The sequence below is a fragment of the Triticum urartu genome, chromosome 3 (assembly GCF_003073215.2).
Source record: "Triticum urartu cultivar G1812 chromosome 3, Tu2.1, whole genome shotgun sequence".
NCBI classification, from domain to species: domain Eukaryota; kingdom Viridiplantae; phylum Streptophyta; class Magnoliopsida; order Poales; family Poaceae; genus Triticum; species Triticum urartu.
Genome location: NC_053024.1, coordinates 408520920 through 408533188, shown reverse-complemented (window position 1 = coordinate 408533188; position 12269 = coordinate 408520920). Strand labels below are relative to the sequence as shown.

Here is a 12269-nt window from a genome sequence, read left to right as displayed (position 1 = left end):
CGGCTCCGCTTGTACTCCCTCTCGGAGTCCTCCATGACGACCCGCACCAGCCGCTCCTCCCTGTCATGGTGGAAGTTGATAGTGGCGGCGACGACGAGGAGGGATAGGGCGTCGACGTGAGGCTGCACACTCTAGGTGGGCTTGGCTCATGCACACGTGACGCGCGGGTCGGGCTACGATCATGGACAACAAAGAAGTTTTGCCGGCGCATGTTGTGCTTGTCCTGGAACCAAGTGCCACAGACCGGTGAGTCGACGTCATAGCACCGATCGGCGAGGTACTGGAGCGGGATGTGGGTGCGCCGGTGGTTGATCTCCTCCAGGAGGGCATGGCCGCTCGCCGACATGGGGAAAGGGGGATCGACACCTGATCCAGGCTCAAATGCCACCCATTGAGGAGGTGGGCATCGCACCACGACAACGGGGTGCATGTTTGCCAGTATTGGCACCAGACGTCCACCTTGACGTACACTCGAAAACAGGCCAGAGCCGCAGGAGGGGAGATCGAGAATGCCGCCGGCGAGGTGGAGTGGGTGGTCGCGCTTCTCGGTGAGGTGGAAGATGAGCCTGCCTCATGGTCGTGCTTGCCCTTCTTGCCCGGCACCTACTTCCAGAAGCCCAAAGCGACGGCCGACGATGAGTGAGGTGGGGTGGCGCGGGTAGGGTTCGGTGCCGGGCATGGAGGGAGCCATGGTATAGTGATAGTGTGGGGAAGTGGACTTCCCAGTCCATGGCTTTGCCATAAAAAAGGATGCGGCCGGGGCGGCTGGATGGCTGATCGGTGGGCCTGTCCACGCGTGTGAATTAAATGGGGTCGGTGGGAGGCAACTATGGCCGACACACGGGCCCAAGGCGGACAGCGAGAGGACGTGTGCACGTCCGTTCGGTGTCCGTTTGATCGCAAAGACCGATCAAAATTGCGCCCAATATGGGTCGAGACGGACCAGAAATGGACATTATTTGCGGATGCGGTCGCACGTTGGGCAGTGTTGTCTGTCTGTTTGGGTGTAAACGGACACATTCGGACCGGATGGGGCCTAAGAGCATCTACAACCAGGTGCCACAAACCGGCCTCAAACGCCCAGGTGGCCCGCCCGGTCACTGACCGGTCACGAAAATCTGACCCAAACGAACGCCTCAAACGGGCTACAAACGCCCGGGCTGACCGGCACCCCTCATATCCAACCCAAATATGGGAAGGATATGAGGGCGTCCGGACGCATCCGCCACGTAGGACTGACGATGGGGTCTCACGCGTAATCGCCAGGAAGCCTAGCGGTTCGACGGACGCCTCCTCCATCACCGCGATGTGAACGCCGCGTGGCGCCGACCCGAGGCCAAATCCATCTATTTAAGCTGGCCAACGTCCCCCAACCTTAGCCCATCCACCTCCCTCCTCTATGCGCTGCAACCTGAGCCCATCCGCCTCCTCTCCCCCGCCCTCCCATGCTCCCCGGCATCTCCATGGTTCGGCAGAAGATCACCACGTACGCTATGCTCATGCCGGAGCGCCGGAGGCAGATCGCGGAGGAGATCCAGGCTAGGCGTGCCGCCTGCCTTTGAATTAGCCGGAGCCGGAGGAGGAGGGAGAGCAGCTGCCGGAGCCGATGGAGGTGGCGGATCTGGAGGAGGACGAGGCGGAGCAGCCTGCTCCGGGGTTGGACACGGAGGAGGCAGAGGCGAAGGCGAAGTTTATCGTCGCCCAAGCCGCGGAGATGGCAAAGCAGCAAGCCATCCTGGACTCCATCCAGAATGAGGCCTATGTGGAGGCCAACCGACAGTTCCTCCGACAGAAGCGGACGGCGACCGACGCGCTCTTCACCAAACTCGACGCAAAGATAGAGGAGAAGAAGGAGGTCGGAGCGGAGCAGCTGGAGGTGCCGGAGCTGCAGCTGCCACCCATGTATCCGGAGTCGGGCACGGAGATAGTCGACATCTCCAACGAGAAATAGCTTAGATGATCTATGTAGTACGTAGGTTGTTTCCTTTGCATGCTTTTGCATGAATTTTAAAATTTAGTATGAGATGTCCGATGCAGTTGTGTTAATTTGAGGTGTGAGAGCAACTCCAATGGGGCGACCCATTTCGTCCGCCCGCGTCCGTTGGGTCGGCGCAGACAAAAGTGGCGGCCCAACGCGCCGACCCAAATGGACGTGCGTCCGTTTTTCGTCCGCGGGCGACCCATTCCAGGCCCATTTTGAGTCGGATTTGCGTCGGCGCGGACACGGGACGGACGCGTGCGCTCACCCTCTTTCCTCACCGGGCCCGCTGGTCGGTGGCACATTGGATTCACACCCTCGCCCGCCTGCTACGTCGCCGACGCCGCCGGCCATTTTTTCAGATAAAAATGGATACATAGATAATTCTAGCGTACACAGATAAAAAGAAAAAGACCACTACTCGTCGATTTCTGACTCCGACTCGGTAATGTCCTCCTCTGATGTTTGAATGTAGGCGTCAGCATACGCCTCGTCTTCAAAGTCCCAACCCGCCGTTTCTCGTAGCTTCAATTTCAATTGAGCTGCCTGCTTCCGTGAACGCTTGTCCTCCCATAGGCGGCTCTCTTCCTTCTCCTCGCGTCCCTCTCCGATCTCAATTGCTTGTAGAACTGGCGCTCGTCGACGATGTCCTGCGGGTAGCCTCCACGCCACAACACTAAGCCTTCCACGTCCTTCTCTGCGATGGCGAGGCGACGCTGCCGCCTCCGGTGGACACGACGATCCTCGTTGGTGAAAAGCCGCGGGAGAGGCGCCAGATCCTGCGCCCGCTGGCTCGACACGTTGGAAAAATTCATATCCCGACGAGGCCTCAGGAGGCGCCACGCCGCCGCGTCGTGCGCGCGGGCCGCCTCCTCTGCAGTGTCGAAGGTGCCGAGGGCGAGACGTTTCTCGCGAAACCAGATTTCGACGGAGAAGGCGCCGGAGCGGCGCTTGCGGACTCCGCGAAAATCCGAAGCGCGTAGGCGGCGGATCGACATGGTGGCGCAGAGGCGACGAGAGTGGGCGGCCGACAGAGTATGGAGAGAGCGCCTTCTTTTATAGCGAGCGCGCGCCGCTGGAGCGCCAAAACCAGCGCGAACGAACCTTTCCCGCATGCTGGAGCGTCAAAATCAGGGCGACGGCATGATGTTAAACGTGTGCGGTCATGAAAATGTGTCGGCTCGTTGGACGCACTGCCGATCCAAAACTAAAAGAGGGCGGACGGCGGGCGGGCGGCCGACCTAAACGGACAAAAAACGGACAAAAACGACGTCCGTTTGAATCGGGCCGTTGGAATTGCTCTGACCGGTTATTGACGTTTGTGAGGTCATATTTGTCATGTGGGTTGTAGATGGTCTAACCTGTAACGAAACGACGGACCCGTAGCAACGTCGACGAATACTCGAAGCAAACGCGTTGGAGGGTGGACTTGAAGTTTGAAACAAAGCCGCCGCCCAAGATCTGCTGACCTGAGACGGGAGGTCTTTTCAGCGCACAGCACAGCAGAGCGCAGAGACAGAAGCGTGCAGCCATACTTGACAATCACAGGCAAACCCACATGCGGCACCAGTGCCGTCTGCTAAAATTTTGGTTGGACCTCAGCGCCCGTTTCCTTTCCCACGGCCCGTTCCTGCTTACTGCTACCACCAGTTGATTTGTCGTTGCGCCAGCGGAGAAAAGCAGATCAAACCCGAGTAGATGGCCGAGGCTAATCTGCCACGGAAAAGGAGCACACGTCGGCCCTCCTCTAAGAATGTCTAGGTGAGCACGTACGTGGTAGGAGAGCAGAGCATCTACCGTCAGGTCAAGTATTGACTCCGCGAGACCGTCGGAAAAAGACAGCGAGGGAGAATACCATGCCATCATCACCAACTTTATCTGTTACCCGTCCGTGCAGTGCTGCGGTGCGTGTGCGTGTGCGTGTGCGTGCTTTGCTCGACGTTTCCGCCTTTGGGTAGAGGACCGAAAGCCGCGTGTTGGTGTGCGACATCTGGACTGGAGACCTTTCTTTGCTTCCTTGCCTACCAAGGGAGGTTTTGGATGGGCCTTCGCTCGCTTGATCACATCACATGCCACGTGACTTTCTCTGGGTCGGCAGGTTCTATACCCAGATTCTCTTTAGAAATTACCGCTACCCCTACACTTGTTTTTACTTACTTTAGGGCATAAATCCCGTGACGTTCGGCCAGGCCAGGCCAAGACAGATCAAAATGCAGTAGCAGCCAACCATAGGTTTCTTTTCCATGTTTCCTACTCGTATCTTTAAAGATACTTTCACCAATTCGGGGAAACTTGTGGTGCTCGCTCGAAGCGTTTGGGCAAAATGTTTCAACAAAGTAGGCCTCCTTTACGCGGAGCCGTCTCTGTATGTACTATTCTTGCTTTGCTTGCTTCTCCCTTTTTCTCGTCCTGCCGATTGTTCCTGCCCCGAAAGCTACACGGCTGCTGCTTTGGAGTGCGTGGATCCAACCACGGCCGCAGCATCTCGCATCGAAGGCAACACGGGAAATTTCCGGTCCCCAGATGCTTTCGTTAGCCGAGACCCGAGAGAGAGAGGATGACAGCTTGAATCAGGATCAAACTTCTAGAAGCAACGGCACGCAAAAAGGGCAATGATAATAAAGAGCTGAGTGCCCTAGGCGTACGCATGTTTATTATAAGACGAGAGTAACCTTTGCTTTTGGCAAATTTCGGATAAATTGCGGAACGTATGTTCCGTTGGCAAAAAAATATATTCTTTTGTCGCAATGTTTGGAGTATTATGAGAAAGACCATTAGGACTAGCTGCATTAGATTTGCACGGCGAGCACGTGATTAATTACTTGGTTAAGCAGCATCTCTAGTGCTGGCCACAAGACAAGAGGGAAAATGCTTTTTTTAGAAAGGGAAGGCCTCACCCACACGCCCGGTTCCCACCAGCTGTACCCACCCAGGCCGCTCGCCGCCACGTGGGCCCAGCTCTTTGACCCCCTGCGTCAGCGGCGCAGCCAGAAGGACCGCATCCATACGCTACCCCACCGCCCACCGCGCTCGAGCCCCTCGAGGAATCTCGATATCGCAAAACGGTCCCTCCGGACACCTCCGGAGCCCGCTCAAATATAACCAAGCACTACTCCTCTTTTCCCTTGTCGTCTCCGTTACCGCTCGCACTTGCCACTCAAGTACCGCCCCCATTCTCTCTCATGGCGGACTCCTCCTGCTGCCCAGCCAAACCCTAATGTCGGCCCGGCGGCGCCGCCACGCCCCCCGCGCCGTAGCCTCGCCGCCACGAGCTCTCTTCGAAGGTAATCGCCGACGGGCCTCCCGACACACCGAGCCCGTGGCGGATCTTACTTAACCCATTTCCCGCCGCTCGTCGGATCCGCCGCGCTGATCTGTTATTCATCCACTGCTCTAATCCCTTCCCGCAGATTGGACGCTCTCGGCCCGGCGAGGAAACTAGGAGACGGAACGCCTACGGGAGGGAGGCGCCATGGGCGATCTGAAGGAGATGAAGTACAGGCGGAGGATTGGGCTCCAGGAGCGCGCGCAATGCAGCGACCAGAGGGCCGTCGACTGGGGCGTGCTCAAGCAGGACCCCGTGGAGCTTCTGCGCAAGCTGGACGAGCTGAGGGACCAAATCACGCGGTCCTGCCAGGTCGCCGAGCAGCCACGGGAGCACCGTCGGGCGGGCCGCCGACCGCCCTCCTTGCTCCCTGACCTCCCCGAGCCGGTACCTCTACCCGGGTATCACCGCCCACGCTATGGTGCCCGGTATGGGCATGGCTTGCCGTTGAGCCCATGTGAGCCGCAGCACTCTGATCATGGGGAGAGGTACGCGAGGCAGTCAAGTGGGCGGTATCGCCAGTACCCAGGGAGGCAGTGGGAGAACGGTGGGATTGGACATGGGAATTACCATCAGTATGCGTGTGCTAGCCCGCATTATCTGCATGGACAGAGGCCTGCGCCACAAGAAGAGCACATACCAATGGCCAGATACTTCGCTGGGCAGCATGAATGCTACCGGTTTGAAAGGTCACCATCTATTTCATCAGATTATGACCAAAGGTCTGTGGCATCATCGCTTTACTCGCATCGCTCGGTGTCAAAGAAAAGGGCTGAGTATTTTAGGAAGAAGGCAGAACATCTCTGCCGGCCAATGCATGGCGCTGCGCCATTTGTTGTTTGCAGTTCTTGTTATAATCTCTTGCAGGTGCCAATGGAAAAATGCATGGGGTGGAAACAAAACAGGCTACAGTGTGGGTCTTGCTCTGAGATAATCAGTGTGAAGCGCATGAAAGGAAAGACTATTCCCTACACATCCTCACCGCCCTTCAGCTTGTCCAAAACTGAGCAAAGCTCACATGATCGAATGAGGCGAGATTTTGAGCATCAGCATCATGATGATGTCACTTCTGCGTTTTATAATTTGAATGAGCACAGCAGCATGCAAATCAACATAGATTTTGGTGATGATAATTCAGTTTCTTCCACCATTAGTCATGAAAGGACTGACAAAGAATGTGGCTCAAACAGGAGCATTCAGTCGAAAGCAGATGGTATCTCTCTGTCTCCAGGCAGGTCTGGAGATATTGAAAGCCCAAAGGATATATTATGTGAAAGAGATGCAGATTGTCAGGAGGAACATTCCATAGATGGTCCAGTCAGCCCGTGTTCCCCAATTTTAGAGGACAAACTTGTTGATCCACTGTGCAGCCAAGAAAAACACAATAGTTCAGAGGACTTAGGTATGGATAATGAATCTGACCTAAATTGCAAAGGAGAATACATTGTTAATGATGATGAGAGTGTCAGCATGGGAAGTGAACAAAAGGTCAATGAAGCTGAATTTGTAGAGGAAAGCATGTGCAGAAAGCATGATCAAAAGAACAAGGAAGATCACTGTTCTAGCCTTGAAGATGTTAGCAAAATGCATGGGCAGAATAGTACAAAATCTGACCCTGATAGTCTTGAGAATGGAAATGAAAAGCATGGGTGGACAAGCAAAACCGATGTCACAATCAGTCCTGAAAGTGAAGGTACACGCAAGAAATATGACCACAACAGCAAAGAAGATGAAACAAGCGGTCTGAAAGTTGAGAACACAAGTAATGAGTTTGATAAAAACAACACAGCAGACAGCAACAGTGCCCTCAAACATGCCAACACTGCCATTGAATTTGAAGGTACAAGCACAAGTGAGAGATATGAAGAAAACCTAATGGAACAAGATAATGGAAAATTGCATGAGCCATGTGCTGAGGATGCCAATGCCCTAACGGAGAGTGGGTCATCAGTTAATGGGCGCACAAATTCTGGTTTTTCTCGTGGTTCTTCTGAGGCTGGTTTAGATGAAGATCAATCCTCAACTGGTAAGAGTGGGGATTCATCATTTTTTGCTGGTTTCTTGAAGAAGGGGTTCAAGGACCTTTCTTTATTTAACCAGTCCATGGATAGTGTTAAAGTTTCAATCAATGGCCATCCAATCTCGGAAAGAGCTCTTAAGAAGGCAGAAAAGAAAGCTGGTCCTGTTGAACCTGGCTCATACTGGTAAGTAATTTCTGTAGCGCCAGCAGCAATTAAATTTTTGAACAGTCTGCTGCACTTGTACTAGTTTGCACTGTGCAGACTGGTTTACTTTGTTCATTTTTCACTTTGATAAGGACAAAAAAATGCTTGTCTTATAGCAGTAACCTGGCTTAGTGAAATTATGATAGACAAGCCATAATTATTTTTCAGAATCTCTAGATGGTAAAGCAGAAAATGCTCTGGTGACTATTATGAGTATGTGTTCTAGAAGGCTACCAGATCTCTATGGAATTCTCTTCCATGACTCATATTTTTTGCTTTTAGCTCCGTGTGCAGACGTGCCCCGTCTTTTTTCTAAACAATAAACTATTTTCGGCATATCATATCTGATAGCTAGAAACCAAATTCATGGGCGTGCTGATGGTTGAGGCTCAATAACTTTTGGCCCAACACACACATCTCATACAGATTGCACTTCACAGCTATTCTGAAACCCACTATTGATTGTGGTGAGCAATGAGAAAGTGAAGGCCTTGCAAATTGCAATGTCATAGCAGTGCTGCAAAAAAGCATTCCTCTTAAGTTTTAACCAAGCATTTTTTTAAAATAGTGCTTGATGTGAGATGCAATCATTCACAACAACACTAAGGATAAAGTATTTTTACTCGTACCTCCTCCCCATCATCTGTTAATTTCTTCATAAGAAACTGAAATAATGGCTGATAAGTTTAACGTTTCATATCTTTAGTTAGGTAATCATGGTGGTAACTAGTATGTTTCTTTTGCACACATATAGAATTCAAATTGTTACTGTTATGATTATCATCACGCCAATTACTGAACTTCTTACCTTTCAACTTGCATGAACATAAATGCTGTTTATTGTTGGATTTGTGGTCGATTTTTACCTCCATTTCCCCCTCATATCATTCATTTTTCACTTGGCTTGGGGCTTTTATTTTGTAACGGATACTAGAGAGCCATCAATTAGATAATCTGGCCTAGTATTATCTAGCTAATTAGTTTGATACATGCCGCTCTATGATGAACTTCTATTGGTTCAGGGGGATTTCTTTTAAGTCAACATTAACAGTTCTGTTTGTTGTGTTCGTGGTGCAGGTATGACTGCCGTGCTGGATTTTGGGGCATCATGGGTAGAGAATGTATTGGCATTATTCCTGTAAGATCTAGATCCTGTTCTTCTTTCTAACCAAGGGTGCTTTCATAAAATTGTGTTCTCATGGTTTCTACTTTGCAGCCATATATAAGAGAATTCAATTATCCAATGCCCAGAAATTGTGCTGGTGGAGACACTGATGTCATTGTCAATGGCAGAGAACTTCATCAGAGAGATTTAGATTTGCTTGTAGGAAGAGGACTTCCACGTATCTCTGGCAAATCATATTCCATTGAGATTTCTGGAAATATTACCGATGATGCTGGAAATAAGCTACGCAGTCTTGGCAAACTTGCTCCCACGTAAGTTCCTTTACATTCTGTGCACGGCTGCATGTCCTTGCTGCTAAGATATTTAGGGCATGTTTCGCTGCCCTCCACAGACTACCACGATTTTGCTCACGCCACAAGTGTGGCAAACCACAGCTTTTGTGGCCATCAAATTGGTCTCCATGCTTGTTGTAGAAGTTGCTAGGGAGTCAGACTTGTGGAGTAAGAGGCCAATAAAGTGTAGGACACCGTAAATCCTGATATTATTTGTTGAAAAAATTAGTTAAAAAGATATGTAAATGTACAACCCAGAGTTGTTGAAATATATTGCACACCCTTCTCCATCAGTTCAGACATTTGTAGGAACTGGCCGGAGCATTAATTTAGTATGGTATCAGGGCCAATAAAATATCAATCCCGCATCTAAGGCCTGGAGTAGCCTAGACGTGAGAGGGAGTGTTGAAATATATTGCCCATCCTTCTCCATCAGTTAGGATTTTGGGATGAACATAGAGCATCATTAGTCCAAGCCCCACAAGCTTCATTTGTGCTCCATCATATTATTACCAAGTCCATGGTACTATGTTTTTTTTTGACAAATAACCCCATTAGTCAAGCCAATAGCAAATGTGGTAAATAACCCCACTGGGGTCAGAAGGTAGCTTGTTTTCAAAACAAGCAGTGTTTGTGGTTTCCACAGTGTCCAAAACATTGCAGCTAAACACAGTTTAGCTATATCATGTTCCCACCCTGCTTTCTTTAAGCCGTTCCCCTACCTACCCAACTCCACTGTGAGGTGTAGGTGAAGAAAAAGCACATTTGAACAATGCTCCATACAGATGTGGCCAGGGCAACTGAAGAGGAGATGGTCAATGCTTTCAACTATTACGCAAAAAGAGCAGAGCGATGATGATCCATTCCTTTCCCTAAGGGGTTGTCTCTAGTTAAAATTCTTCCCATTCACTTTTAAAGGGAGTTTCAAGCACCACAATTGTCTAAAAACTTTCTCATGGCAAACATCCTTTAGGAAGTGTATCTCTACTCTTATAAAAAACAGAGTTGGTGATGATGGTGTGCCTGCCATCCTACAATATAGGCCGTCCGATTTATATCTGACGGATAGGAAGGAAACTATGGCAATTTTGCAAAAAGATACCCACACCCCTATCCACATTTGCAAATAAGGCTTTTCCTCGTTCATCCTTTTCTCTCACTAGATAAACTACTCATACAAATGCATCTTGATGTTCCGGCACGGGCATCTTGCTAGTATATAGATATAACACTGAACCCTTTTTCCCCTAGCATCCACACCTTCATCAGTCAATGTGGTGGAGTGGCAAACATCCAGCAGATCTTGCCATTGCACAGCCAATTTCCCCCCGCAAGCATCTACGAGATTGGAGACATGTCCCTTGAGAGTGAACAACTTATGAACATTGACATTTTTGCCAAATGTAAGGTTATATAGGCTTTTAAATCTGGAAGCAAGAGATGGTATCTATGTGATTGGCAATTAAACCATTTTCGCTTGGATTTGAGTCCGTGTGTTCTCGGTGGTGTGAGCTCATGCTGCAGTTTGAGATTGTGTACGTAAGAGCCATGTCTTTTGACTGTTTGTAAGAGGTAGGAGGAGCTGGGTAGACCCATGGATAGCTTAAGGTGGAGAAACAAGTGAACATCCTAGGAAATCATGTACCAGCTAAGTGAGTGTAATGGAAGATAAATTCCACAGTTTGCCATGGGTTTTGAGTCACGTCCTAAGCCATGCATACTCGATATGCCTCCTGGCTTTCTGTTGGGAATTATATTTTTGGTTTCTGGGAACTGCTGAGTTAGAAGAACTGGGTTAAGTGCTAACGTTGGATATATTACCAGCCATCCTTGTTAAGTAAAGTGCCATTTTGGAGCATCACTTTGAGCCATAACACACTTTTACCTATTTCAGTGACTTATTTCTCCTAGTCACAACCCTCCAATCTTTAGCATGAACTCACCTTATTAGATACTCCACTTTAACTGTACTTCCAAGTTTTGAACTTTATTTGAGGAGGTCACTCTCTCCAATCCAAAAGGTAGGTTCTTTTAGAGTTGGGCACAAGATTAAGGGTATAGGTAGCAATATTACCATTTATTTATTTCTACAATAAACACTAGAGTTTTTTTTGGCAGTACAATCAGATACTAGAGTTATTGCTCAATATGAAATTAATGAGAGGCTAAATAGGAACACCATGAGCAGAAGTGTGATACTAGACCTTATTTGTCATTTGAAAAGGCTAAAATGAGTTGCATTTTGGATCGGGGGAGTAAACAATAATTTTCCGTATTTGTCAGTCGTTGCTGCTAAATCTTATTGGACTAAATTATCAAGTCGACTATATGTGCAACTCCAGCTTTCAAGTTCCAGACCTTATCTAGTGTACTGCTCATCTAGATTAGTATTCAGCTGCCACATTTTGGTTCTTCAATTGTTAAAAAGTCCAAGTTTATGCAGCCATTTTGATAGCATTTGGATTTAGCAATTTCAGTTATATTCTTGATTATATTGCTTCCAATATGGTTATTGCATGTACTCACAGTCATCTCCCTTTTGCTGAATAGAATTGAGAAGCTGAAGCGTGGTTTTGGTATGCACGTCCCTGAAGGGTTTAGGTAGCTGGATATAATGCCGGGTTCCTGCATTTCTAATAATCAGTTTAATCACCTCCCTCCAGCTACCTATTGGAGGGCAAGTTTGTGATTTCTACTGAACCTGACATGGACGCATTTTAAGTAGTACTTGGGAGTGCTGGTGTGCAGCATAGATGTAGTACTCAAGAAGCTATGATCACATGATCTTGTGGTTTTACTATTGATGACCTTGGTCCTACTAATTCAGTTTATTTGCTGAAAGCAATGTTTGAAAATGATGCAATCTGCCAGGCAGCGCTAATTTCTCTGCTGCCTTTTCTTATGAGTGTTATTGTCTTGATGTATTTTCTCACCACGGGAAGCATTAGGTATATGTGCAATTATCGGCTTGTAATATGTTCCTAGCGCTATACCTTCTCTAATATATTTATATATGTAAATATGTTACTATTTGATCACCTCTAACTAGTATTGGGGATGTATCTGGTGAACCGGGGCAATTGGTGCTACCGTGCACTGGTCCTTCGTTGCACATTTAAAAATGTTTGAAAAAATCTGATTTTTTTAGTGCATTGACATAACATCAATGTATGCTGTCATAAAAATTCAAATCAAAATTCGTAACATTGTTTGAGATACAAAAATGACAAATTTGCACAAGTTGGGCTTGTGTCATGTGGCGCTCTGCTCCCGTGAGCTTGTG

General features: G+C 48.9%; 1 protein-coding gene across 1 annotated transcript; it reads left to right on the top strand.

Annotated features, from left to right (window-relative positions):
• Positions 1-5092: 5092 nt before the first annotated feature.
• Positions 5093-12024, top strand: LOC125544146. The gene is made up of 5 exons (XM_048707730.1): positions 5093-5262; positions 5389-7507; positions 8606-8666; positions 8745-8965; positions 11537-12024. The coding sequence occupies exons 2-5, from the start codon at positions 5451-5453 to the stop codon at positions 11589-11591; spliced, it is 2394 nt and encodes a 797-aa protein (XP_048563687.1). The 5' UTR covers positions 5093-5262; positions 5389-5450; the 3' UTR covers positions 11592-12024.
• Positions 12025-12269: the final 245 nt, after the last annotated feature.

Coding starts and splice junctions, on each gene's coding strand:
- LOC125544146 (XM_048707730.1), top strand. CDS start 5,451: ATGGGCGATCTGAAGGAGATGAAGTACAGGCGGAGGATTGGGCTCCAG. Junction 7,508..8,605: donor GTTGAACCTGGCTCATACTG/GTAAGTAATTTC, acceptor TTCGTGGTGCAG/GTATGACTGCCGTGCTGGAT. Junction 8,966..11,536: donor CTTGGCAAACTTGCTCCCAC/GTAAGTTCCTTT, acceptor TTTGCTGAATAG/AATTGAGAAGCTGAAGCGTG.